The sequence below is a fragment of the Aulonocara sp. 'chitande type north' Nkhata Bay genome, linkage group LG12 (assembly GCF_057382095.1).
Source record: "Aulonocara sp. 'chitande type north' Nkhata Bay isolate Kocher_YH1m ecotype deep benthic linkage group LG12, A_spYH_male_GT1.1, whole genome shotgun sequence".
NCBI classification, from domain to species: Eukaryota; Metazoa; Chordata; class Actinopteri; order Cichliformes; family Cichlidae; genus Aulonocara; species Aulonocara sp. 'chitande type north' Nkhata Bay.
The window spans coordinates 34,499,635-34,527,481 of NC_141355.1; the positions used below are offsets into that span (position 1 = coordinate 34,499,635).

The window sequence follows — 27,847 nt, forward strand, 5'->3', positions numbered from 1 at the left end:
AAACTGGCAGTGCTGAGATCAGGAGAGCAGCGGAAAACTGCTGCTGTCTTCAGCCGGTTCTGCCAGTTCCTAAGTCATTGTCTGTCCTACGGAAGTTGGTGGAGGAAGTGGTGGCTGCCCTTCCTGGATTCGTTTGGCAAGTGCCTAGTGTGGGTTTTGCAGAGACTCACTAGCCGCCACCCCCCGTGTCCTATGTTCATAATATTTTTAATAAACGTGGGCGCAAGAGAGAGAGGAAGACATCTTACAGTGAGTTGAAACAATAATTTGTTATTTATTCTTGCATATACAATTTTTCTCATTCGTATTGTGTCACTTTGTATGTCACTCACAATTTCCATCACCTCTTCCCATTCGCTGAGCCCCTGCACGGTTCGGCTTTGGTATGCCACCCCAATATTTTTAGTGGCTCCCATGGCCACCCCTATGAAAAAAATCCAGGGGGCCTTGGATCTCTAGTTGAGGATAGCGCACAGGTGAGTTACCACAAACAGACATATGGCGCTTAATTAAAGCCAAGTGTATCGTATCTGCTACATGTGTTTTTGTGAGTTTTTGAGACTTCTACATCATCAGCATGACTTTTTTTTACCCTCAAAAAATGATCTAAATTGCATGAAACATTTTTAATGACTAAATTGCAAAAATATGGGTTATGTAGCAAATGTGATACAAATTAAAACTCATATGCAGATTAAAATTTGATATATTTTTATATATATTTTGTCTTGGGGTTCAACAAACACTCCATTATCAAAAGATGAAGATTTCTGGCAGTTATTTCATGGTTTGGGTTTTAAAGGGACGTAGTCACTGTAAATATGGACTGGTTCTTATATCTAAGCTAACTGAGCTCTCAAAGTGATTTACACAACTTGACTCATTCACACCAGCACTTTTTTTAAATACTCTTTCTGTCTAAGTGTTTCTATCTAACATTCACACATATTCATATTCTGATGGCTGCATTGGAGAGCAACTTGGGGTTAGTACCTTCCCAAGGATATTTGGCAAGCAGACTGGCTATCTGCTCTACCACCTGTGGCTCAGGTGGTAGAGCAGACAGTCAAAGATTATAAGCTTGTATTTTTTTCAAGCTGAGGAGACCTTGCAACATTTGTGGTTTGGATGTCCTAAACTAGTTCCTCTCTTTACATCTCCCGTGTCCTATGTTCATAATATTTTTAATAAACGTGGGCGCAAGAGAGAGAGGAAGACATCTTACAGTGAGTTGAAACAATAATTTGTTATTTATTCTTGCATATACAATTTTTCTCATTCGTATTGTGTCACTTTGTATGTCACTCACAATTTCCATCACCTCTTCCCATTCGCTGAGCCCCTGCACGGTTCGGCTTTGGTATGCCACCCCAATATTTTTAGTGGCTCCCATGGCCACCCCTATGAAAAAAATCCAGGGGGCCCTAGATCTCTAGTTGAGGATAGCGCACAGGTGAGTTACCACAAACAGACATATGGCGCTTAATTAAAGCCAAGTGTATCGTATCTGCAAACAAAAACTAAGATACACTGATTTAGACAGACTAATTTGTTTGGTAAGAATGCTTTTAGTCCACTCTGCCACTTGGTGGCGACAATGTACCATTGAATTGTTTGCCCATCGCTAGTAAAATGAACAGGAAGAAGAAGGTAGGCTAAGATCATACATGATAAGATAAATTATTAAGGTAGACTACATAGAAAAAAAAATCTCAGAACAGGAAAAAAATGCTTAATTAAATACAGGATATATAGTAAAATTGAAGGAGCTCAGTAAGCAAAATATCAAAGCAAAAACTGAATAAAATACCATTAAATGGCTCTAGTAAGTAACTCCAGTGAGTTTAGCCAGATGACTCAATGAATTGGATTAAGAAAAATAAGAAAATAAAAGTAGTTTACTAAATATATAAAATAAATGTCAGAAACCCAACAAATTTCTCACCGTAACAGAGTGAAACGTGTAGGAGACACTGCAATAAAGTGGCTTAATGTGCACACAATGTGTTGGATTGGGCAGAGTTTAAATAAACTCATATCAGAACAGAAATCTTGCATTGTAAAGATTTATTGCACAAGGTATCTGTGCTTGGATCAGCAGAGTCTGATAGATAAAGTGATCTGCCTGTCCAATAAGTTGGGCAGAAAGTGATCAGGGTTATGATGGTTAATGTCTGTTTAGTTGCCAATCACAGAACCGGCTGTACTGATCAGTGTGTAGCCTGTCGGTGTCATCGGCTCTATTCTGACTCGGGGTTTATTACAGAACACCGCGTTGCACGGAGCTGAGGAACAGTGGTTGATTTCTGACTATTTTCACAAATAACATTTTGTGAACTTTGCTGTATGTTGTGGTGAGAGACTGTTATTGTCTGTTATTTATCCCTATTTGAGTGGATTACCAGATATTTAAAGAATATATCAGCCACAAATATAAATTGGGAATAAAAAATTTATTTCAGATTGTTAGATCATTTAAATACTTGTTTGTAAAAACAAACAACCAAACAAATAATTAACATCTTGCAATAGCATAAATAGATGAATAAATACATATATAAAAGCATCAACAGTATGTTAAATTATTGATTAATAACTACACACCAGATGCTCAGAGAGCACAATGATGCTACCTTGTGATGTAACTTTACATCATTAATTATTCCAATTTATGTACCTAGCACATACTTTAAGAAGGTCAAACTGGAGCGCAAATAGAGCTCCAAAATTCATCTTGGGAATCCTTAATGGGTTTTAACTCTGGCGCTGGATGTTGAAGCTTCTGTAGCGTGGGGCGGTCTCCTGACACACTTCCACCACCTGGTCGTCGTCCTGCGCTGTGCTGATGTACCAGTTGGGGCAGCGGACAGACATGAGAGAGCTGATGCTGAGCCCAGTGTCGCGTTTATAGAAGAGAAATCGCACCATGTCGCTTTCAGCGCTTATCCTTGTCAGACTGTTTTTATCCGTCACCTCCTGAGAAGAGCAAACATCCATGTCAGAGAGTTTCAGTCAACAAAATTAGGCCCGATATCAAATATTAATTCACCTATATGTGTGCAGTGTCTTATAGATTATAACAAATGGTGTGCTTTTCATGTGAGATTCCTGAAAGAAGTTTACCTCCAGGTGGAGGGTTGGCTTGTCGTCATCCTCGTGACAAGACAGATAGAGGTTTGTGCCTTTGATGCCCAGAGCGACAGGCCTGGTCTCAGCGATGGGTGTAGGGTGTGCGTAGGTCGACATGTTCAGGTGCACTGTGGAGAGAGTGATGGATACAGGGTCATTTTAATAAATCATGGCAGCGTACGTAAGCAGGAAAATGTTAGAGGCACAATTGAATCAATTTAATAAATTCAAGCTACCTATCCTTTCTACTTTATGGCATTTTAGTTCTTTTCTACTTCATGTTTCTAACAACATGGATGATGATTGAATATTTTTAATGATTTTCAACTATTTAAACGTCTAAGTGTCACATGTAGTTACCTTTGCGGTCATCACTGCCTCCCTGCAGCATCACTGCACGGAGCTCCAAGCTGCTTTGGACCAGAACCAAGCTCCTCTTTTGGCTGTCAGTCACAGTGCACTCAATCTCATCCCTGCTGGTGAACTGAGGTGGTGCACCTGTCCTCTGCTCCTGCCTTCACATACACTGATGCAGGAAATAGAGAAGAGACTGGTTGCCTTTTTTGGCAACTTTTACCAAAGCACTTTTGTTACCTCTGTGGGAAGGTGGACAGCGACTCATTGACATAAAAAATTGCATTAGGTCTTTTTGTCTTCAGACTGCTCAGCATTTCTTATACCCCAAACCACAGATGTGGATCGAAATGATGACTGGTACGGACATCTCAGGGATTTCATCCTTCTACCACTCTGAACCAAAGTGTTATGTGTTAAAAGATTCTGCTCTGAGGTTTATGCCAGCAGGGGGAAGACCCCCTGTTCTTCAACCCTCTTATTCAGTCTAGCTTGCTTGGTTCTATTAGCATCAATAATTGTAGCATTTGTTACCATGCAAAGAGTCCTAGCAACATCTGACCTGACAAAACTGGCAGTGCTGAGATCAGGAGAGCAGCGGAAAACTGCTGCTGTCTTCAGCCGGTTCTGCCAGTTCCTAAGTCATTGTCTGTCCTACGGAAGTTGGTGGAGGAAGTGGTGGCTGCCCTTCCTGGATTCGTTTGGCAAGTGCCTAGTGTGGGTTTTGCAGAGACTCACTAGCCGCCACCCCCCGTGTCCTATGTTCATAATATTTTTAATAAACGTGGGCGCAAGAGAGAGAGGAAGACATCTTACAGTGAGTTGAAACAATAATTTGTTATTTATTCTTGCATATACAATTTTTCTCATTCGTATTGTGTCACTTTGTATGTCACTCACAATTTCCATCACCTCTTCCCATTCGCTGAGCCCCTGCACGGTTCGGCTTTGGTATGCCACCCCAATATTTTTAGTGGCTCCCATGGCCACCCCTATGAAAAAAATCCAGGGGGCCTTGGATCTCTAGTTGAGGATAGCGCACAGGTGAGTTACCACAAACAGACATATGGCGCTTAATTAAAGCCAAGTGTATCGTATCTGCTACATGTGTTTTTGTGAGTTTTTGAGACTTCTACATCATCAGCATGACTTTTTTTTACCCTCAAAAAATGATCTAAATTGCATGAAACATTTTTAATGACTAAATTGCAAAAATATGGGTTATGTAGCAAATGTGATACAAATTAAAACTCATATGCAGATTAAAATTTGATATATTTTTATATATATTTTGTCTTGGGGTTCAACAAACACTCCATTATCAAAAGATGAAGATTTCTGGCAGTTATTTCATGGTTTGGGTTTTAAAGGGACGTAGTCACTGTAAATATGGACTGGTTCTTATATCTAAGCTAACTGAGCTCTCAAAGTGATTTACACAACTTGACTCATTCACACCAGCACTTTTTTTAAATACTCTTTCTGTCTAAGTGTTTCTATCTAACATTCACACATATTCATATTCTGATGGCTGCATTGGAGAGCAACTTGGGGTTAGTACCTTCCCAAGGATATTTGGCAAGCAGACTGGCTATCTGCTCTACCACCTGTGGCTCAGGTGGTAGAGCAGACAGTCAAAGATTATAAGCTTGTATTTTTTTCAAGCTGAGGAGACCTTGCAACATTTGTGGTTTGGATGTCCTAAACTAGTTCCTCTCTTTACATCTCCCGTGTCCTATGTTCATAATATTTTTAATAAACGTGGGCGCAAGAGAGAGAGGAAGACATCTTACAGTGAGTTGAAACAATAATTTGTTATTTATTCTTGCATATACAATTTTTCTCATTCGTATTGTGTCACTTTGTATGTCACTCACAATTTCCATCACCTCTTCCCATTCGCTGAGCCCCTGCACGGTTCGGCTTTGGTATGCCACCCCAATATTTTTAGTGGCTCCCATGGCCACCCCTATGAAAAAAATCCAGGGGGCCCTAGATCTCTAGTTGAGGATAGCGCACAGGTGAGTTACCACAAACAGACATATGGCGCTTAATTAAAGCCAAGTGTATCGTATCTGCAAACAAAAACTAAGATACACTGATTTAGACAGACTAATTTGTTTGGTAAGAATGCTTTTAGTCCACTCTGCCACTTGGTGGCGACAATGTACCATTGAATTGTTTGCCCATCGCTAGTAAAATGAACAGGAAGAAGAAGGTAGGCTAAGATCATACATGATAAGATAAATTATTAAGGTAGACTACATAGAAAAAAAAATCTCAGAACAGGAAAAAAATGCTTAATTAAATACAGGATATATAGTAAAATTGAAGGAGCTCAGTAAGCAAAATATCAAAGCAAAAACTGAATAAAATACCATTAAATGGCTCTAGTAAGTAACTCCAGTGAGTTTAGCCAGATGACTCAATGAATTGGATTAAGAAAAATAAGAAAATAAAAGTAGTTTACTAAATATATAAAATAAATGTCAGAAACCCAACAAATTTCTCACCGTAACAGAGTGAAACGTGTAGGAGACACTGCAATAAAGTGGCTTAATGTGCACACAATGTGTTGGATTGGGCAGAGTTTAAATAAACTCATATCAGAACAGAAATCTTGCATTGTAAAGATTTATTGCACAAGGTATCTGTGCTTGGATCAGCAGAGTCTGATAGATAAAGTGATCTGCCTGTCCAATAAGTTGGGCAGAAAGTGATCAGGGTTATGATGGTTAATGTCTGTTTAGTTGCCAATCACAGAACCGGCTGTACTGATCAGTGTGTAGCCTGTCGGTGTCATCGGCTCTATTCTGACTCGGGGTTTATTACAGAACACCGCGTTGCACGGAGCTGAGGAACAGTGGTTGATTTCTGACTATTTTCACAAATAACATTTTGTGAACTTTGCTGTATGTTGTGGTGAGAGACTGTTATTGTCTGTTATTTATCCCTATTTGAGTGGATTACCAGATATTTAAAGAATATATCAGCCACAAATATAAATTGGGAATAAAAAATTTATTTCAGATTGTTAGATCATTTAAATACTTGTTTGTAAAAACAAACAACCAAACAAATAATTAACATCTTGCAATAGCATAAATAGATGAATAAATACATATATAAAAGCATCAACAGTATGTTAAATTATTGATTAATAACTACACACCAGATGCTCAGAGAGCACAATGATGCTACCTTGTGATGTAACTTTACATCATTAATTATTCCAATTTATGTACCTAGCACATACTTTAAGAAGGTCAAACTGGAGCGCAAATAGAGCTCCAAAATTCATCTTGGGAATCCTTAATGGGTTTTAACTCTGGCGCTGGATGTTGAAGCTTCTGTAGCGTGGGGCGGTCTCCTGACACACTTCCACCACCTGGTCGTCGTCCTGCGCTGTGCTGATGTACCAGTTGGGGCAGCGGACAGACATGAGAGAGCTGATGCTGAGCCCAGTGTCGCGTTTATAGAAGAGAAATCGCACCATGTCGCTTTCAGCGCTTATCCTTGTCAGACTGTTTTTATCCGTCACCTCCTGAGAAGAGCAAACATCCATGTCAGAGAGTTTCAGTCAACAAAATTAGGCCCGATATCAAATATTAATTCACCTATATGTGTGCAGTGTCTTATAGATTATAACAAATGGTGTGCTTTTCATGTGAGATTCCTGAAAGAAGTTTACCTCCAGGTGGAGGGTTGGCTTGTCGTCATCCTCGTGACAAGACAGATAGAGGTTTGTGCCTTTGATGCCCAGAGCGACAGGCCTGGTCTCAGCGATGGGTGTAGGGTGTGCGTAGGTCGACATGTTCAGGTGCACTGTGGAGAGAGTGATGGATACAGGGTCATTTTAATAAATCATGGCAGCGTACGTAAGCAGGAAAATGTTAGAGGCACAATTGAATCAATTTAATAAATTCAAGCTACCTATCCTTTCTACTTTATGGCATTTTAGTTCTTTTCTACTTCATGTTTCTAACAACATGGATGATGATTGAATATTTTTAATGATTTTCAACTATTTAAACGTCTAAGTGTCACATGTAGTTACCTTTGCGGTCATCACTGCCTCCCTGCAGCATCACTGCACGGAGCTCCAAGCTGCTTTGGACCAGAACCAAGCTCCTCTTTTGGCTGTCAGTCACAGTGCACTCAATCTCATCCCTGCTGGTGAACTGAGGTGGTGCACCTGTCCTCTCGATCACACTATGCTCTGGGACAAAAACAGACATGCATGGTTGAATATGGTGTTAAACTAGATTTCTGTCTACTTATGACTAGGATGGTAAAATGGAAAGATACACTATTTGTGTATTAATCTAAAGAGAATTCAAAATAGCTAAACCTAATTCATATTTTATAGAAGAGATAATGGCTCATTATGAGTTTTTCCAGTATTAAACTTGTGATTACCTTCCACAATGCTCTCCAGCATGATGGAAAGCAGGTTTTCATCCTGGAAGTCTGTGCTCAGCACTGGCTCTGACTTGCTGGTCTTTAACCTCTCCATGGCAATGATGAGGTTGACCACACTCTTCATTGTCACTGGATGATGGGAAACTTCCAAGTCCAGTCCCTTGGGCATCTTGAGGCTCCATTCCTCAGCCATGTAGCTCATTTCGAAGTCCATCTTTTACTGAGTTAAGATCTGCTAAAGCACAGAAAATAATTTGTATTATCCTCACAGCTGGATTTTCAGCAGAACTTCTACTCATCTTATACTTTCTTTATTTTGTTTCTGTTACTATTTACATTTTTATAGCATTTTTAAAAAATTGCTCTCTACTGTTACAAAGCAAGGATCTTCTTTGCTCAAGATGAACACTGTCAAAAAACCAAACGAACATTGTAAGTGAGCTTACCTGTTGAAATTTGTAGATCAGAAGCTGTTTCAATGTGCTGTGTTCACTGTTGTTCTGTCAGTGTTGTTCTGCCCGACTGTGCTGTCTGGCAGGGTTTTTAAATCCCCGCATCAGGGAACTTTCGTATTGCATACAACACATACGTCATTATGATGCAATAGTGGAGTTGTACAGGTTGTCGGCGGTGAAGCAACAGCTTGAAGCATCTGCACAGAAGAGTCATAAGTAAAGGATAAATAGACTGGCAATTATAAAGTACCTCTATATTCATTTTAGGTATTAAAAGCACTTTCACTCGATCACACAGCAGTACTCCATCAAACGTTCACCCGAATGCCTGTGTAGGTTTGATGAATATCCAGGACATGATAGTCTAAGTAAGTAAGTAAGCAACTAGCCTTGTTTAAGGTTTGTGAAGCACTTTCACCTCTCATCCCAGAGGCTTTCTCAGTTCTAAAAACCAACTGTTGAAGAGTCCCAGGTATTTAAACCCTAGTGGGGTTTTCCATGCATTTATTGAGTGGTGGTCCGAACACGCTTCGCTGCATTGCATGCGATGGATGAGAGGAGTAACAAGTCACTGCTCTGTGAGCATTAAGTGTCTCTTGATTTCTCAGTCAGATTCATACATGAGCAGCCATCATTCCCAGATCATCAAAACAACTGCGCTTTAAGGTAAATGTTGTTGTGATTTTTGCTCTATAGATAAAATTTAACGGAATTGACATGTCCATTGTTATATACAGACTATCTACTATTAAAATAGAGCAATGACCGACAGCACCATGACACAGGACTAAAAATTGCCTCATCTTTGAGAAATAACAAAAAATTCAAGAAAGCAGGTGAAAACTCATCATATGAAATTTAAAAACTTTCTTCATACGTCTTTAAAAATTTTTAATGGGGTATTTTAATGTGATAAAAAAAATTCCAGTACACTTCCTAGGTGGAGTTGTGTAACAGTGCTTAAATAACTCTAGATTTGCTTGTTGGGACATGAGTGAGTGTGTCAGGCACGTTTATCACGCTCAGGCTAAAGTTTACATCAGTGTTTTGACGTCAAAAACCAAAAGACAAAAAAAACCACTGTTTGCAACCATTTTAGCCTATTTTTTTTTTAACTTTCACTTTAACTCCAAAAAATAATAATAAAGAATTTTATTATCTCTGCCATTACTGAATAAAAAGACAGAAAACCCTCTGCTTTAATGTTCCCAGTTTAAGCTTCTATATCAGCCCTCACTGATAGATGAGGGCTTCCTGACAGTCACTGTTTTATATTTAACTAAAAAAGGAAAGATTTATCATAAATTTAAGCATATTACAAATGTCTCAAATGGCTTTTACAGATTTAGGATATTTCAGTACAGTTTTGAAAGGATGAAATATTTTAGATAAGGAAGACAGATTGTAAATCTAAAATAAGCTGCTGTGAATGGATCCAAATGTCACGAGCTGGGAAATGACTGGAGCCAAATTGGATCTGTCTAAATCTGTGATCTAAAGTCAAAATTCCATCTTCAAAAGCTGGATTTTTTGGTTAGATCAAGAAAAACCTTTTGATAGAGTGGATTATTTGTTTAGGACACTTCAAGATGCAGGTTTGTGGAAAAAACAATATTTCATGCTTTGAGTTGCTGTTTTGTTGAAGATAGGAGGGGACTCAGCAGACCAGTCCCTGTCTGGAGAGTCATTAGGGATGGTTGTCTGTTATCTGCCATGCCGTATGCTCCTGCTCCTGCCTTCACATACACTGATGCAGGAAATAGAGAAGAGACTGGTTGCCTTTTTTGGCAACTTTTACCAAAGCACTTTTGTTACCTCTGTGGGAAGGTGGACAGCGACTCATTGACATAAAAAATTGCATTAGGTCTTTTTGTCTTCAGACTGCTCAGCATTTCTTATACCCCAAACCACAGATGTGGATCGAAATGATGACTGGTACGGACATCTCAGGGATTTCATCCTTCTACCACTCTGAACCAAAGTGTTATGTGTTAAAAGATTCTGCTCTGAGGTTTATGCCAGCAGAGGGAAGACCCCCTGTTCTTCAACCCTCTTATTCAGTCTAGCTTGCTTGGTTCTATTAGCATCAATAATTGTAGCATTTGTTACCATGCAAAGAGTCCTAGCAACATCTGACCTGACAAAACTGGCAGTGCTGAGATCAGGAGAGCAGCGGAAAACTGCTGCTGTCTTCAGCCGGTTCTGCCAGTTCCTAAGTCATTGTCTGTCCTACGGAAGTTGGTGGAGGAAGTGGTGGCTGCCCTTCCTGGATTCGTTTGGCAAGTGCCTAGTGTGGGTTTTGCAGAGACTCACTAGCCGCCACCCCCCGTGTCCTATGTTCATAATATTTTTAATAAACGTGGGCGCAAGAGAGAGAGGAAGACATCTTACAGTGAGTTGAAACAATAATTTGTTATTTATTCTTGCATATACAATTTTTCTCATTCGTATTGTGTCACTTTGTATGTCACTCACAATTTCCATCACCTCTTCCCATTCGCTGAGCCCCTGCACGGTTCGGCTTTGGTATGCCACCCCAATATTTTTAGTGGCTCCCATGGCCACCCCTATGAAAAAAATCCAGGGGGCCCTAGATCTCTAGTTGAGGATAGCGCACAGGTGAGTTACCACAAACAGACATATGGCGCTTAATTAAAGCCAAGTGTATCGTATCTGCTACATGTGTTTTTGTGAGTTTTTGAGACTTCTACATCATCAGCATGACTTTTTTTTACCCTCAAAAAATGATCTAAATTGCATGAAACATTTTTAATGACTAAATTGCAAAAATATGGGTTATGTAGCAAATGTGATACAAATTAAAACTCATATGCAGATTAAAATTTGATATATTTTTATATATATTTTGTCTTGGGGTTCAACAAACACTCCATTATCAAAAGATGAAGATTTCTGGCAGTTATTTCATGGTTTGGGTTTTAAAGGGACGTAGTCACTGTAAATATGGACTGGTTCTTATATCTAAGCTAACTGAGCTCTCAAAGTGATTTACACAACTTGACTCATTCACACCAGCACTTTTTTTAAATACTCTTTCTGTCTAAGTGTTTCTATCTAACATTCACACATATTCATATTCTGATGGCTGCATTGGAGAGCAACTTGGGGTTAGTACCTTCCCAAGGATATTTGGCAAGCAGACTGGCTATCTGCTCTACCACCTGAGCCACAGGTGGTAGAGCAGACAGTCAAAGATTATAAGCTTGTATTTTTTTCAAGCTGAGGAGACCTTGCAACATTTGTGGTTTGGATGTCCTAAACTAGTTCCTCTCTTTACATCTCCCGTGTCCTATGTTCATAATATTTTTAATAAACGTGGGCGCAAGAGAGAGAGGAAGACATCTTACAGTGAGTTGAAACAATAATTTGTTATTTATTCTTGCATATACAATTTTTCTCATTCGTATTGTGTCACTTTGTATGTCACTCACAATTTCCATCACCTCTTCCCATTCGCTGAGCCCCTGCACGGTTCGGCTTTGGTATGCCACCCCAATATTTTTAGTGGCTCCCATGGCCACCCCTATGAAAAAAATCCAGGGGGCCCTAGATCTCTAGTTGAGGATAGCGCACAGGTGAGTTACCACAAACAGACATATGGCGCTTAATTAAAGCCAAGTGTATCGTATCTGCAAACAAAAACTAAGATACACTGATTTAGACAGACTAATTTGTTTGGTAAGAATGCTTTTAGTCCACTCTGCCACTTGGTGGCGACAATGTACCATTGAATTGTTTGCCCATCGCTAGTAAAATGAACAGGAAGAAGAAGGTAGGCTAAGATCATACATGATAAGATAAATTATTAAGGTAGACTACATAGAAAAAAAAATCTCAGAACAGGAAAAAAATGCTTAATTAAATACAGGATATATAGTAAAATTGAAGGAGCTCAGTAAGCAAAATATCAAAGCAAAAACTGAATAAAATACCATTAAATGGCTCTAGTAAGTAACTCCAGTGAGTTTAGCCAGATGACTCAATGAATTGGATTAAGAAAAATAAGAAAATAAAAGTAGTTTACTAAATATATAAAATAAATGTCAGAAACCCAACAAATTTCTCACCGTAACAGAGTGAAACGTGTAGGAGACACTGCAATAAAGTGGCTTAATGTGCACACAATGTGTTGGATTGGGCAGAGTTTAAATAAACTCATATCAGAACAGAAATCTTGCATTGTAAAGATTTATTGCACAAGGTATCTGTGCTTGGATCAGCAGAGTCTGATAGATAAAGTGATCTGCCTGTCCAATAAGTTGGGCAGAAAGTGATCAGGGTTATGATGGTTAATGTCTGTTTAGTTGCCAATCACAGAACCGGCTGTACTGATCAGTGTGTAGCCTGTCGGTGTCATCGGCTCTATTCTGACTCGGGGTTTATTACAGAACACCGCGTTGCACGGAGCTGAGGAACAGTGGTTGATTTCTGACTATTTTCACAAATAACATTTTGTGAACTTTGCTGTATGTTGTGGTGAGAGACTGTTATTGTCTGTTATTTATCCCTATTTGAGTGGATTACCAGATATTTAAAGAATATATCAGCCACAAATATAAATTGGGAATAAAAAATTTATTTCAGATTGTTAGATCATTTAAATACTTGTTTGTAAAAACAAACAACCAAACAAATAATTAACATCTTGCAATAGCATAAATAGATGAATAAATACATATATAAAAGCATCAACAGTATGTTAAATTATTGATTAATAACTACACACCAGATGCTCAGAGAGCACAATGATGCTACCTTGTGATGTAACTTTACATCATTAATTATTCCAATTTATGTACCTAGCACATACTTTAAGAAGGTCAAACTGGAGCGCAAATAGAGCTCCAAAATTCATCTTGGGAATCCTTAATGGGTTTTAACTCTGGCGCTGGATGTTGAAGCTTCTGTAGCGTGGGGCGGTCTCCTGACACACTTCCACCACCTGGTCGTCGTCCTGCGCTGTGCTGATGTACCAGTTGGGGCAGCGGACAGACATGAGAGAGCTGATGCTGAGCCCAGTGTCGCGTTTATAGAAGAGAAATCGCACCATGTCGCTTTCAGCGCTTATCCTTGTCAGACTGTTTTTATCCGTCACCTCCTGAGAAGAGCAAACATCCATGTCAGAGAGTTTCAGTCAACAAAATTAGGCCCGATATCAAATATTAATTCACCTATATGTGTGCAGTGTCTTATAGATTATAACAAATGGTGTGCTTTTCATGTGAGATTCCTGAAAGAAGTTTACCTCCAGGTGGAGGGTTGGCTTGTCGTCATCCTCGTGACAAGACAGATAGAGGTTTGTGCCTTTGATGCCCAGAGCGACAGGCCTGGTCTCAGCGATGGGTGTAGGGTGTGCGTAGGTCGACATGTTCAGGTGCACTGTGGAGAGAGTGATGGATACAGGGTCATTTTAATAAATCATGGCAGCGTACGTAAGCAGGAAAATGTTAGAGGCACAATTGAATCAATTTAATAAATTCAAGCTACCTATCCTTTCTACTTTATGGCATTTTAGTTCTTTTCTACTTCATGTTTCTAACAACATGGATGATGATTGAATATTTTTAATGATTTTCAACTATTTAAACGTCTAAGTGTCACATGTAGTTACCTTTGCGGTCATCACTGCCTCCCTGCAGCATCACTGCACGGAGCTCCAAGCTGCTTTGGACCAGAACCAAGCTCCTCTTTTGGCTGTCAGTCACAGTGCACTCAATCTCATCCCTGCTGGTGAACTGAGGTGGTGCACCTGTCCTCTCGATCACACTATGCTCTGGGACAAAAACAGACATGCATGGTTGAATATGGTGTTAAACTAGATTTCTGTCTACTTATGACTAGGATGGTAAAATGGAAAGATACACTATTTGTGTATTAATCTAAAGAGAATTCAAAATAGCTAAACCTAATTCATATTTTATAGAAGAGATAATGGCTCATTATGAGTTTTTCCAGTATTAAACTTGTGATTACCTTCCACAATGCTCTCCAGCATGATGGAAAGCAGGTTTTCATCCTGGAAGTCTGTGCTCAGCACTGGCTCTGACTTGCTGGTCTTTAACCTCTCCATGGCAATGATGAGGTTGACCACACTCTTCATTGTCACTGGATGATGGGAAACTTCCAAGTCCAGTCCCTTGGGCATCTTGAGGCTCCATTCCTCAGCCATGTAGCTCATTTCGAAGTCCATCTTTTACTGAGTTAAGATCTGCTAAAGCACAGAAAATAATTTGTATTATCCTCACAGCTGGATTTTCAGCAGAACTTCTACTCATCTTATACTTTCTTTATTTTGTTTCTGTTACTATTTACATTTTTATAGCATTTTTAAAAAATTGCTCTCTACTGTTACAAAGCAAGGATCTTCTTTGCTCAAGATGAACACTGTCAAAAAACCAAACGAACATTGTAAGTGAGCTTACCTGTTGAAATTTGTAGATCAGAAGCTGTTTCAATGTGCTGTGTTCACTGTTGTTCTGTCAGTGTTGTTCTGCCCGACTGTGCTGTCTGGCAGGGTTTTTAAATCCCCGCATCAGGGAACTTTCGTATTGCATACAACACATACGTCATTATGATGCAATAGTGGAGTTGTACAGGTTGTCGGCGGTGAAGCAACAGCTTGAAGCATCTGCACAGAAGAGTCATAAGTAAAGGATAAATAGACTGGCAATTATAAAGTACCTCTATATTCATTTTAGGTATTAAAAGCACTTTCACTCGATCACACAGCAGTACTCCATCAAACGTTCACCCGAATGCCTGTGTAGGTTTGATGAATATCCAGGACATGATAGTCTAAGTAAGTAAGTAAGCAACTAGCCTTGTTTAAGGTTTGTGAAGCACTTTCACCTCTCATCCCAGAGGCTTTCTCAGTTCTAAAAACCAACTGTTGAAGAGTCCCAGGTATTTAAACCCTAGTGGGGTTTTCCATGCATTTATTGAGTGGTGGTCCGAACACGCTTCGCTGCATTGCATGCGATGGATGAGAGGAGTAACAAGTCACTGCTCTGTGAGCATTAAGTGTCTCTTGATTTCTCAGTCAGATTCATACATGAGCAGCCATCATTCCCAGATCATCAAAACAACTGCGCTTTAAGGTAAATGTTGTTGTGATTTTTGCTCTATAGATAAAATTTAACGGAATTGACATGTCCATTGTTATATACAGACTATCTACTATTAAAATAGAGCAATGACCGACAGCACCATGACACAGGACTAAAAATTGCCTCATCTTTGAGAAATAACAAAAAATTCAAGAAAGCAGGTGAAAACTCATCATATGAAATTTAAAAACTTTCTTCATACGTCTTTAAAAATTTTTAATGGGGTATTTTAATGTGATAAAAAAAATTCCAGTACACTTCCTAGGTGGAGTTGTGTAACAGTGCTTAAATAACTCTAGATTTGCTTGTTGGGACATGAGTGAGTGTGTCAGGCACGTTTATCACGCTCAGGCTAAAGTTTACATCAGTGTTTTGACGTCAAAAACCAAAAGACAAAAAAAACCACTGTTTGCAACCATTTTAGCCTATTTTTTTTTTAACTTTCACTTTAACTCCAAAAAATAATAATAAAGAATTTTATTATCTCTGCCATTACTGAATAAAAAGACAGAAAACCCTCTGCTTTAATGTTCCCAGTTTAAGCTTCTATATCAGCCCTCACTGATAGATGAGGGCTTCCTGACAGTCACTGTTTTATATTTAACTAAAAAAGGAAAGATTTATCATAAATTTAAGCATATTACAAATGTCTCAAATGGCTTTTACAGATTTAGGATATTTCAGTACAGTTTTGAAAGGATGAAATATTTTAGATAAGGAAGACAGATTGTAAATCTAAAATAAGCTGCTGTGAATGGATCCAAATGTCACGAGCTGGGAAATGACTGGAGCCAAATTGGATCTGTCTAAATCTGTGATCTAAAGTCAAAATTCCATCTTCAAAAGCTGGATTTTTTGGTTAGATCAAGAAAAACCTTTTGATAGAGTGGATTATTTGTTTAGGACACTTCAAGATGCAGGTTTGTGGAAAAAACAATATTTCATGCTTTGAGTTGCTGTTTTGTTGAAGATAGGAGGGGACTCAGCAGACCAGTCCCTGTCTGGAGAGTCATTAGGGATGGTTGTCTGTTATCTGCCATGCCGTATGCTCCTGCTCCTGCCTTCACATACACTGATGCAGGAAATAGAGAAGAGACTGGTTGCCTTTTTTGGCAACTTTTACCAAAGCACTTTTGTTACCTCTGTGGGAAGGTGGACAGCGACTCATTGACATAAAAAATTGCATTAGGTCTTTTTGTCTTCAGACTGCTCAGCATTTCTTATACCCCAAACCACAGATGTGGATCGAAATGATGACTGGTACGGACATCTCAGGGATTTCATCCTTCTACCACTCTGAACCAAAGTGTTATGTGTTAAAAGATTCTGCTCTGAGGTTTATGCCAGCAGGGGGAAGACCCCCTGTTCTTCAACCCTCTTATTCAGTCTAGCTTGCTTGGTTCTATTAGCATCAATAATTGTAGCATTTGTTACCATGCAAAGAGTCCTAGCAACATCTGACCTGACAAAACTGGCAGTGCTGAGATCAGGAGAGCAGCGGAAAACTGCTGCTGTCTTCAGCCGGTTCTGCCAGTTCCTAAGTCATTGTCTGTCCTACGGAAGTTGGTGGAGGAAGTGGTGGCTGCCCTTCCTGGATTCGTTTGGCAAGTGCCTAGTGTGGGTTTTGCAGAGACTCACTAGCCGCCACCCCCCGTGTCCTATGTTCATAATATTTTTAATAAACGTGGGCGCAAGAGAGAGAGGAAGACATCTTACAGTGAGTTGAAACAATAATTTGTTATTTATTCTTGCATATACAATTTTTCTCATTCGTATTGTGTCACTTTGTATGTCACTCACAATTTCCATCACCTCTTCCCATTCGCTGAGCCCCTGCACGGTTCGGCTTTGGTATGCCACCCCAATATTTTTAGTGGCTCCCATGGCCACCCCTATGAAAAAAATCCAGGGGGCCCTAGATCTCTAGTTGAGGATAGCGCACAGGTGAGTTACCACAAACAGACATATGGCGCTTAATTAAAGCCAAGTGTATCGTATCTGCTACATGTGTTTTTGTGAGTTTTTGAGACTTCTACATCATCAGCATGACTTTTTTTTACCCTCAAAAAATGATCTAAATTGCATGAAACATTTTTAATGACTAAATTGCAAAAATATGGGTTATGTAGCAAATGTGATACAAATTAAAACTCATATGCAGATTAAAATTTGATATATTTTTATATATATTTTGTCTTGGGGTTCAACAAACACTCCATTATCAAAAGATGAAGATTTCTGGCAGTTATTTCATGGTTTGGGTTTTAAAGGGACGTAGTCACTGTAAATATGGACTGGTTCTTATATCTAAGCTAACTGAGCTCTCAAAGTGATTTACACAACTTGACTCATTCACACCAGCACTTTTTTTAAATACTCTTTCTGTCTAAGTGTTTCTATCTAACATTCACACATATTCATATTCTGATGGCTGCATTGGAGAGCAACTTGGGGTTAGTACCTTCCCAAGGATATTTGGCAAGCAGACTGGCTATCTGCTCTACCACCTGAGCCACAGGTGGTAGAGCAGACAGTCAAAGATTATAAGCTTGTATTTTTTTCAAGCTGAGGAGACCTTGCAACATTTGTGGTTTGGATGTCCTAAACTAGTTCCTCTCTTTACATCTCCCTGTCTGGAGAGGTATTAGGCAAGGTTGTCTGTTATCTGGCATGTTGTATACTCTCCTCTCTTTACATTACCTCAACTGTTGTTGGCTGGGTATATGGACAGGTGTTGGGTGACAGAGTTTTTATTTATGGCCCTTAAAACTCTGCAGCACAGCGGAAGCAGACTTTTCTCATCAATTTTCTTACAGGCCAGGCAACAATGGTTAACTAGGAGAAATAAGATGAAAGGAATTGGGTCCTCCTACGCAAATTGCTACCTACTCATGGTGGAGGGGTTTGTGTGTCCCAGGGATTCCAGGGGCTATGTTTTGTGCCCTGGTAGGGTCTGTCATGGCAAATTGGTCCTGGGTGGGGGACGACACAAAGAGCCATTCAGAAGACCCCTATTAGAAGACCACCGAGGGAACAGTTTACCCTGCCCAGGATAGGGTTACCGGGGCTCCACTCAGGAGCCAGACCTGGGGAGGGTCCCTGAGGGTGAGCATCTGGTGGCCAAGCCTGGCCGGGCACCACCCAAAAAACGGACATGGGCCCATCTTCCTGCAGGCCCACCACCGCAGGAGGTTAGGGTTCATTGTGAGTCGGGTGGTGGCCAGGAGGTGAAGGGTGGCTGGCCTCTGCCGTAGAGATTGAGAAGAGTGAGAGAGATAGAAAGAGTGAGTGAGAAGGTCAGCCATCTGGGAGGGGCTCACAGTAGAACCGGAGCCAGCTGAGGTGGTTCAGGCATCTGATAAAGATGCCTCCTGGGCGCCTCCTGGGTGAGGTGTTCCGGGCATGTCCCACCAGCAGGAGGCCCAGGGCAGAGCCAGGACACGCTGGAGCGATTACATCTCTCGGCTGGCCTGGGACCACCTTGGTGTTTCCCCAGACAAGCTGGAGGAGGTGGCTGGAAAGAAGGAGGTCTGGGTAAACACAATTTACCTATTATAAAAAGGATTTTGTTGTTGAATGGGGTTGTTAACATGTGCAGCAATAGTTTCTGTTTTTCATTGTATAACTATAACTTCTTTGTATAACTTTATTTCTATTGTACAAAATGAAACGTTCAAGTGCAAACTTCATCCAGGACAGAAACAGCCACAACTTGGGCTCTTTGCTAGCATCTGCACAGGCAGCATGCTAACACAAATATAGCCAAGAACCCAGAGTGATGTTAAAGCTGAGTAAATGCCAACCCCAGCCCAGCAGTCAGACCCTGAACTTCAACAGGTAATAAAAGCAGCTCTGTTTCTACCTGTTCAATCACTGTTGCGATTGCTTTGAGGTGTCTTTGGGCTGGTTTCCATATTTGCCTTGTGTTTTATGTTCATACGTAATGTTGGAATTTAGTCATCTTTAATACAAATATACCTCATTATTATATGTCTCACAACTACGTCATAATTACATCACACACATGTTTTATACTTACCACACAGTTAAGTATTATAGAGTAGTTTTAGAAGTAGATTGCTACACACAGACAACATTAGACATTACAGAGAAAGGCCCCAAAGAGAGAAATTTCGATTGGGAGGGCTGCCTCACTAGTGGAGGCCTATCGCATCTATCGCGTTCGGTGTGAACACACCGTTAGCCTGACACTGTTAGAGAAGACAAGGCTGTAAATTTCAGGTTAAGAAAAAGCCCCCCCCCCCCTTCTCTTCTTCTCTCTATGCAGGTCTGACTGGAGGGTAAGAGGTGGTTGCCATGGTGATGGGTGAAGCGGTGTTTCCAAATAAGGCCCAGAAAGCTGCAGAAGAAGAAGCATGAGCTGAAGCGCTGGATCACAGCCAAGTAAGAAGAACTGTGGCTTAGTATCCTGTTCATCACACATAATAAAGATTTTTTACTTAACCTTCAACTGCTTAATAAATTGAAGAAAATGCACTTTGAGCATATTTGTCTTCTCCTTCTCAAGAATGAACCCAACAGTAAACACTAATACAAAGATGTTTGTCCTCATTAGGATAGGGTTTGTGTCCATGTGTGGGATTGTAGCCCAAGGTTTATGTTGTTAACTGGTAATTATGTGAAAATGGGTTTTAAGTCATTCAAAGAAAATAGTGTAATGAGTAGTGTAACAAATTACTTTCTCTATGGAGTAATCAAGTAACATGCTGCATTACTTCAACCCCAACACTGGCAATAAGGCTTCGTTTGTTTGAAATAATTTCAATCCTTGTCAGTGGATTTCCTCATGAATAAAAATGCTACAATTATCTATAAAAATAACAAATAACAATGTTTATTTTCATAGTAATTTTCAGGCTTACAAACTGCTTCCCAGAAAGACAAAATAAAAAAACAGTCGAAGTCGGCTGTGTGTCAGGCAGTAGCTGCACCCAGAAATGCAGCGCTCAGAAGAAAAACTAGAACTAAACTTAAAAGTATGCTGAGCTCAAACAAGGTAAAAAAAAAATAATGCAGATCAAAAAGAAGGAAACCAGAATTATACATTTTCTAGGGAAACACAAAACCAAGAGGAATCCAGCTCTGAGGGAGAGCATGACAAAAGGATCAGAGGAGACTCAGACAATATATTCACACACAGGATAACAAGGGAAAAGGCAGCAGGTGGAAGTATAACTGAAACTAACCAGATAAACAGATAAAGCGACAAAAGAAGCAGAACTAAACCTAAAGCACATGAGACAAGAGATCATAAGACTGGAAATACTGAAGACTGAGACCAGGACTAAGACATATGAACTTAAGATACAGACAGAAAACAAAACAGAGAGACAAGATGAAAGGAAAAGAACTGGAATAAAAGAAGAATTAACAAAAGTGTCAGCGAAGAACAGCAATTATTTATTTTAGGAAGAGAAACCTAAAGAGGTTCTACACAGCAAATCCAGCATGTCCAAATTAACACTGTCGGATTTGATTTCAACACTATTAAAGTGTCTATATGGGTCCACACCAGAGAGTGTTAATTTAACTCTTTTTGGAGAGTTGGTACGTTAACTCTGATTTAGTGTTAAACACCAAATCTGTCTGGAGTTGATAATTTAACACTTGGTGTTAAGAGTTTATATATTAACTCTCAAAGAGTATTTTAGTTTAACTACTTAAGAGTTATCTTCTAATTCATTCTAAAAAGCAGGAATTTTACTGTTCTGAACTTCTAGAAATTTCTTTTGGAAATAAACATTTACTAAAAAGATGCAATGGTTTTTGAAAAACATTTATTCTGAACTGTGCACCACAATTTCAAAGCATTCTCTGAAAGATGTAACAGTGTACATGTTCTCACTTTCATTAGAATTTTGTTTATCAAAAGGTCTGACATGGTAAATGCAAATAACAGCATTCTCATCACTTATTTCTTCAATACAATATGCATGTCCTTCATTCATCCCTTTGTGGAACTTCAACGCACTTCTGCTCTCCCCCATATTCCATCTTCACAAGCATATCCTGTGTGGAGATTGAATAAAAATTAGTTGACACTAATTAACGGCACAAATAATCCAGTAAACAATTGCAGCACAGTAAAAAAAAAAAAGGAATCCTCTTTGAGCCATTACTTGTGTAAAGTATTTTCCCAAAAGACAAGGACACAGGCAACAGGTAATACTGAACTAAATGTAAAACCTCAACCTTTTTCATTTTTACCTAAACCGTGTGCACAAAACTCTGGAGGGATCTATGCTAACGTAGAATCCAGTCAGGACGCCTGCTACTGCTGTTTGCTCGTTTTTTTATTTTTATTTTATGGGCGATCGTTTTCAGGCTTCAAGTAGCACCATTATACCAACATTTCACATTCTAGACATTGTTTTAGGTGTATTTGACCAAAAGTTTGACTGAAAATTCACATGCAAGCTTTTTTCAAGGCTGTGGTATTTGCCCGCAAACAATACCTTTCAGCTAGCTAAAACAGAATATTATGCTATCAGCGAGCAACATGGCTAATGCCTTTCACACAGCTTCGTCTCAACTCCAAAGAGCCACAGAAGTAAAAGCTCATGATAATAATTGAAACAATCTTTGAAAAAATGACTTACCAAGCATGGCAAACAACTCAAATATGTAGAGCAAAATGTTCTGAAACGGCTTCACTTCAGCTTCGATTGGAGCCGTGCTGGGGGCGGAGTCTGTGAATTTACTCTGTTGGTGTCATAGCCCCTGTAGGAGTTCAGAGTTAAGAGGTCAAGAGTTAATGTTTCCATTGTAACACCTCCAGATTTGACAGAGAAACACTCATTTTTAACACTCGATTTTAACTACTATCATTTTACACCTCAGAGTTACATTAAAAGAATGTGACTCTGCTTAGAGTAAAATTAACTCTACTTTTGCAAGGAGACTATTAACACCAAAACATTTAACACTTTTGAATTTGCTGTGTAGTAGCAACAGGAGCATTAGATTTGTGGTTGTAAACAAACTGTTAAGATTCCAACACAGAATTTAAGATCTATAACTTAGATGCAAATGGTATTAATGAAAAGTTTCAGTCTGGTTTTAAACCTCTATTCCGTGGTTTTAGTTTTACTTGACTTGACTGCTGCTTTTAACACGGTTAACCACAACATTCTTCTATCAAGATTGGAACATGATGTTGGTCTCAAAGGTACGGTTTTAACTTGGTTTAAATCCTATCTCTCAGAGAGGTCGTTCTCTGCTGCTATGGGACCTCAAGGGTCCGTGCTCAGTCCCGCTCTTTTCTCTTTGTACATGTTGCCGTTGGGATTAATTTTTTAAAAATACAACATCTCCTTTCACTGTTATGCCGATGATATCCAGATTTATTCACCTTTGAAATCTGACGTGTCTGCTTCTTTGCAACATCTGTTCAACTGTTTGCATGAAGTTAAAATTTGGTTGTCACATAATTTTCTTACATTGAACGAGAATAAGACTGAAATCGAAGTCTTTGGTAGTCACACTCCGCTAGACCAGTTAGCTGATGCCCTTGGCCCTCTCGCTAGCCATCTCTCGCTCACTGTAAGAAACCTCGGAGTGTTCCTGGATGGCTCTTTTAAACTTGAGAAACAGCTCTCCACTGTGGGAAAAAACAGCTTCTGCCAGTTGCGTCAGATATCTAAAGCAAAGCCGTTCCTTCCTTTAAAGGACCTTGAAAAGATTATCCACGCATTTATCACATCCAGATTGGACGACTGTAACTCCCTCTACTTGGGCCTCCAACACTCTTCTCTTTACCGGCTTCAGTTAATTTAAAATGCAGCTGCGCACCTCTAGTGACGCACTCCTTTATTAATTATTTTTTAAAATTCAAATTCAAATTAGGATTTGTATAGACTTGTGAAAATATATCAGTTTTGGGTTAATTATTTAAACACTTGGAGTACTAGACATTTATAAAAGCAGGTATAGTACAAGGAGAAGTTCCTCTTATTTAACAGTTATCATGTCAGAGCAGAAGTTGTGAAAATATTGATTTTTTTATTTTAGATCTTTGCAAGAAACATATTATTAGAGCTTTTTTTTTTACACAAGGTGAACAAAAGATTTAAAACAATGTGTCAACTTTAGACAAGAGTATTACAGTACGTCATTCCATCTTAAATCTACAGCCTTCTCATTGCATGAAAATTTTATAGTACACAGTTTAAACACATAAAAAGACTGATGTGAAGTTTAAGTCTCACATATCAAATACCTTTCAATCAACTCTAAAGAAAAATAAGACATAAGATATAAAAATGGAAATAAAAATAAATACATAAATACATAAATACACACCAGATGCTCAGAGAGCACAATGATGCTACCTTGTGATGTAACTTTACATCATTAATCATTCCAATTTATGTACCTAGCACATACTTTAAGAAGGTCAAACTGGAGCGCAAATAGAGCTCCAAAATTCATCTTGGGAATCCTTAATGGGTTTTAACTCTGGCGCTGGATGTTGAAGCTTCTGTAGCGTGGGGCGGTCTCCTGACACACTTCCACCACCTGGTCGTCGTCCTGCGCTGTGCTGATGTACCAGTTGGGGCAGCGGACAGACATGAGAGAGCTGATGCTGAGCCCAGTGTCGCGTTTATAGAAGAGAAATCGCACCATGTCGCTTTCAGCGCTTATCCTTGTCAGACTGTTTTTATCCGTCACCTCCTGAGAAGAGCAAACATCCATGTCAGAGAGTTTCAGTCAACAAAATTAGGCCTGATATCAAATATTAATTCATCTACATGTGTGCAGTGTCTTATAGATTATAACAAATGGTGTGCTTTTCATGTGAGAGTCCTGAAAGAAGTTTACCTCCAGGTGGAGGGTTGGCTTGTCGTCATCCTCGTGACAAGACAGATAGAGGTTTGTGCCTTTGATGCCCAGAGCGACAGGCCTGGTCTCAGCGATGGGTGTAGGGTGCGCGTAGGTCGACATGTTCAGGTGCACTGTGGAGAGAGTGATGGATACAGGGTCATTTTAATAAATCATGGCAGCGTACGTAAGCAGGAAAATGTTAGAGGCACAATTGAATCAATTTAATAAATTCAAGTTACCTATCCTTTCTACTTTATGGCATTTTAGTTCTTTTCTACTTCATGTTTCTAACAACACGGATGATGTAAAACAGATGATTCTGCATCGAGAACGATTTTCAACTATTTTAAACTATTTAAATGTCTAAGTGTCACATGTAGTTACCTTTGCGGTCATCACTGCCTCCCTGCAGCATCACTGCATGGAGCTCCATGCTGCTTTGGACCAGAACCAAGCTCCTCTTTTGGCTGTCAGTCACAGTGCACTCAATCTCACCCCTGCTGGTGAACTGAGGTGGTGGACCTGTCCTCTCTAGTATACTCTCCTCTGGGGAGGAAAAAAAAACAGACATTCATGGTTGAATACTGTGTTGTTATGCTGTTTTAAACCAAAGGCTTTAGTTAGATCAGAGAAAAGACATAGATAATAGTATATAATATAATAGTTCAGTGTTTTTCCACTATTTAAATGAAGTCTTGTCTGTGTGATTACCTTCCAAAAAGCTCTTCAACCTGATGGGCAGCAGGTTTTCATCCTGGAAGTCTGTGCTCAGCACTGACCCTGACGTGCTGGTCATTAACCGGTTCACGGCAATGATTAGGTGGGCTACACTCTTCATTGTCACTGGATGATGTAAAACCTTCAAGTCCAGTCCCTTGGGCATCTTGAGGCTCCATTCCTCAGCCATGTAGCTCATTTTGAAGTCCATCTCTTACTGAGTTAAGATCTGCTAAAGCCCAAAAAACAGTTTCTATTATACTCACATTCATTCACTCACACATTATCTAAATATGTCTTCTACCTTTTTATCAGTTATTTTATTTATTTTTGTTTCTTATTCAACCAAAAAAACATGACATTTTTATATAATGCATTAAAGAAATATAGACATTTGCTTCACCAATTTGTGAATTTAATCTATGAATGAAACCTTAGCAAAAAACAACTACACTCTATAAAGGATCCTCCTTATAATCTGCTCCACATTAACACTGTCAACAAATTGACAGCTTACCTGTTGAAACCTGTAGTTCAGTTCAGTGTCAGTGAGCTTTGTTAGCAGTTGTCTGACTGACCTGACTGGCAGGAGTTTTATACGCTCCCTCGTCTCCTCCTATTGGGGAATTTCTAGAGCCAAACAAGGAGTGGAGCTCCGGTGCTTTCAGTGATGAAATACTGGAATTACACTGACATGTTTGAAGGTCCCCTAGTATCTAGCAATAAATAAACTATAACTATCACTGAATTATGTTATTTATATTTTTAAGGGGAAAACAATGTTTTTCCTTTTTTGAAGTAGAGTTACATTGAACAGCCTGAAAACCCTCACATGCAATATTGAAAGTAGGAAGCTATACCGCTGAATCATAAAGCAGAATCAACAAGCAACAAAATACTGAGAACTGTACGTTTATATTTTTTTTAGTTACTACATTTGACTCCAGATTTATGACTTTAAAAACAAAATTTTTAAGGAGGTGATTTAAGCATACTGAAGGTAAATAAAGGTGTAAGATTGGCATCTGTAAACTCTTTGTTGGCCCTGTATTAAAACAGTATCAAAGGGTTGAGTAATATCAGCGTCTTAAAAGTGTAAGTCATGTGGAGTCACAGCGGGAATAACAGAAAGTACAGAAAGCCGATGAAGCGCATGGCTCGTCACATGAAACCCAACATTTACTTGTTTGAAAGTTGTTATTTTTTCTCACTTATTTGAGCACTCTGTGGGGTTTTGCTGATATTTTTTGAGGAAAGAAAATAGGAAGTGTAGTGCAACTGGTGCTATTTGTGTTAGGTATGTTACAAAGCTGATACCAAGAATTCTCAACATACAGTCAGTTTAACGTGGTTTAGTTGGGTTGTTTATTTCTCCACTTTCCTGGTGCTTCCTCTGCAGGTGAGCCAAAACCACACCCTGCTGCCACATGCTCTTAGAGCCTTTTTATTGACCGAGTGTGTCAGGCATAGTTGTCACAGTTGAAAGCTCTGAGTAATTTATCAGTGCCTGGCAGGGGAAGGGCTCCACTTAAATATACTGTTTATGATATTTACATCCTGTTGCTTCATATAAACTTTAAAAATGCTACGATCTCCAAATAAAAGTTTCATTGTGTGACTAGTTTTGCAGCTATAATAGGCACATTTGACTCCAGATTTATGATTTTAAAAACAGAATTTTTAAGGAGATGATTTGAGCATATTGAAGGTAAATAAAGGCTATTGAAACAGTAACAAAGGGTTCAGTAATATCAGCGTTGAACAGATAATGGTTTTATGGTCCAAAGTTTGGAAGCATATAATGAGTGCTGTGAAATTCTAGCTTCATGTAGCAAATACTTTTCAAGATATAGATTTTTAAATGGTCAGCTGACCCGCTTTCAGGCTATTTTCCAGCACATTGAAATCTGGGGCAACGTGAATAACTTGAAAACAATTAAAGATAAAAGCCTGGAATTTTCACTGGTTCTTCTTACTAACAAAATGAATCGACGTGTGTGATCTGGGACAGATAACCAAAAAATAAAAATAAACAATCATACAGAGACATACAAGAACACTGTTGGAAAATCACGGTGGAAAAAAAGCAAGAAAAACAAAAACAAATCCTGACTGTGTGTCAGTACCATTAGCCAAGAAGAAGAGACTAAATTAAGCAATAAATAAATACAATTAAAGGTAGCAGTTATAGCAAATGAGCATTGTGCTGCTGGTTGGCAGTTTCACTTTACTTTTTCATTTCCTTTATGATGAAATCAAAGGGAAACACACAGAGATACGACAAACTTTGGCAAACAGAGTTTGAGGATATGATCCTTGATAACCAGACATGTATCTTCCACTAAAATATATTAGATTTCATTAGAATGTTTTTTGACATAGGAAGTGAAAGGCAGTGCAGCTGACAGGTTTGCTGGTTTATATCTCGAGGATCCTGATTTTAAACCTTTTGCTCAGCTGGGGCTTTCACTCTGGAGTTTCCTCTCACAGTCCAAAGACATGCATGTTAGGTCATGTCTCACCCAGCGTGGGCTGGGATAGGCTCACTGCCATCCAATCTGCAGTTGGGTAAGGGGTTAAGGAAGGTGAATTGAAGGGGTGGGGGGTGTGAGGACATGCATGGATTTGCTGAAAACAGTTTAAATTTCACATAAAACTGTAGTTTTATCTGTTTAATATGTGTTTTTGATCCTTTTATTACTCAACGCGTCCCACTGTCCTTTTTATCTCTGCTATGTTTAGTGTGAGTCTTCTTTATACTGTTTAGCATGTGCAGTTTGGCTGTTTCCCCACTTCACT

The 27,847-nt window shown here is 39.2% G+C and overlaps 4 protein-coding genes across 7 annotated transcripts; all 4 read right to left on the reverse strand.

The window, feature by feature from the left end:
• Positions 1-2,445: 2,445 nt before the first annotated feature.
• LOC147317909 (interleukin-1 beta-like) lies at positions 2,446-3,648 on the reverse strand. The gene is made up of 3 exons (XM_086312986.1): positions 3,490-3,648; positions 3,124-3,257; positions 2,446-2,976 (listed from the first exon to the last, which is right to left on the reverse strand). The coding sequence occupies exons 1-3, from the start codon at positions 3,518-3,520 to the stop codon at positions 2,755-2,757; spliced, it is 387 nt and encodes a 128-aa protein (XP_086169112.1). The 5' UTR covers positions 3,521-3,648; the 3' UTR covers positions 2,446-2,754.
• Positions 3,649-6,496: 2,848 nt separating this feature from the next.
• On the reverse strand, positions 6,497-8,469 carry LOC147317910 (interleukin-1 beta-like). Of its 2 annotated transcripts, none has more exons than XM_086312987.1 (5): positions 8,352-8,469; positions 7,903-8,140; positions 7,541-7,702; positions 7,175-7,308; positions 6,497-7,027 (listed from the first exon to the last, which is right to left on the reverse strand). In XM_086312987.1, exons 2-5 carry the CDS (start codon positions 8,117-8,119, stop codon positions 6,806-6,808), a joined length of 735 nt encoding a protein of 244 aa, XP_086169113.1. In that variant the 5' UTR covers positions 8,120-8,140; positions 8,352-8,469; the 3' UTR covers positions 6,497-6,805. The 2 variants fall into 2 exon arrangements, with proteins under 2 accessions (XP_086169113.1, XP_086169114.1); XM_086312988.1 differs by having other exon boundaries at positions 7,903-8,137; positions 8,352-8,419.
• Positions 8,470-12,948: 4,479 nt separating this feature from the next.
• On the reverse strand, positions 12,949-14,921 carry LOC147317911 (interleukin-1 beta-like). Of its 2 annotated transcripts, none has more exons than XM_086312989.1 (5): positions 14,804-14,921; positions 14,355-14,592; positions 13,993-14,154; positions 13,627-13,760; positions 12,949-13,479 (listed from the first exon to the last, which is right to left on the reverse strand). In XM_086312989.1, the coding sequence occupies exons 2-5, from the start codon at positions 14,569-14,571 to the stop codon at positions 13,258-13,260; spliced, it is 735 nt and encodes a 244-aa protein (XP_086169115.1). In that variant the 5' UTR covers positions 14,572-14,592; positions 14,804-14,921; the 3' UTR covers positions 12,949-13,257. The 2 variants fall into 2 exon arrangements, with proteins under 2 accessions (XP_086169115.1, XP_086169116.1); XM_086312990.1 differs by having other exon boundaries at positions 14,355-14,589; positions 14,804-14,890.
• An 8,602-nt stretch (positions 14,922-23,523) lies between these two features.
• On the reverse strand, positions 23,524-25,608 carry LOC147317912 (interleukin-1 beta-like). 2 transcript variants are annotated; one of them, XM_086312991.1, is made up of 5 exons: positions 25,566-25,608; positions 25,043-25,280; positions 24,716-24,877; positions 24,329-24,462; positions 23,524-24,181 (listed from the first exon to the last, which is right to left on the reverse strand). In XM_086312991.1, the coding sequence occupies exons 2-5, from the start codon at positions 25,257-25,259 to the stop codon at positions 23,960-23,962; spliced, it is 735 nt and encodes a 244-aa protein (XP_086169117.1). In that variant the 5' UTR covers positions 25,260-25,280; positions 25,566-25,608; the 3' UTR covers positions 23,524-23,959. The 2 variants fall into 2 exon arrangements, with proteins under 2 accessions (XP_086169117.1, XP_086169118.1); XM_086312992.1 differs by having other exon boundaries at positions 25,043-25,277; positions 25,566-25,598.
• Between the last annotated feature and the right edge of the window lie 2,239 nt (positions 25,609-27,847).